Source organism: Bison bison, unplaced genomic scaffold (assembly GCF_000754665.1).
Source record: "Bison bison bison isolate TAMUID 2011002044 unplaced genomic scaffold, Bison_UMD1.0 scf7180017864280, whole genome shotgun sequence".
Classification (NCBI taxonomy): domain Eukaryota; kingdom Metazoa; phylum Chordata; class Mammalia; order Artiodactyla; family Bovidae; genus Bison; species Bison bison.
In genome coordinates this window covers 6487306-6487628 of record NW_011494852.1, presented here as the reverse complement: position 1 = coordinate 6487628, position 323 = coordinate 6487306, and the positions used below count along the sequence as shown (strand labels likewise).

The window sequence follows — 323 nt, the reverse complement described above, 5'->3', positions numbered from 1 at the left end:
GGTGGGGGTGGGGATGGGGCCCGCCAGCATCTCGAGTCCTGGGAAGCAGCGTGGGGATGATGTGGGCCAGGCCCTCAGCCAGCCGCTCACCTGATGTGGAAGTTCTGCACGTTGACGTTCTTGTACGGGGCCGTCTTTCTCTGGCACCAGAGGAGGAGCCCCTCCTTGGCAGAGGTCTCTGCAGAACACACGAGGACAGTAAGCCCAAGCTCACAGCTAAAGGCACAGCACCCAGGGCAGGTGGGTCACCCTTGGGGCTCAGGCATAAGGGGCAGAGAGAAGCTGGGGGAAGAGGCCCTTGGACGGGGCAGCCACAGTGTGGG

General features: G+C 63.8%; 1 protein-coding gene across 1 annotated transcript in view; it reads right to left on the bottom strand.

The window, feature by feature from the left end:
• ACTN4 (actinin, alpha 4) overlaps positions 1-323 on the bottom strand; it is a 73916-nt gene that overhangs the window by 23573 nt on the left and 50020 nt on the right. Inside the window, exon 5 of the mRNA XM_010849314.1 lies at positions 91-178. Within this exon, the coding sequence (XP_010847616.1) occupies positions 91-178 (88 nt within the window). The remainder of the gene's footprint in view (positions 1-90; positions 179-323) is intronic.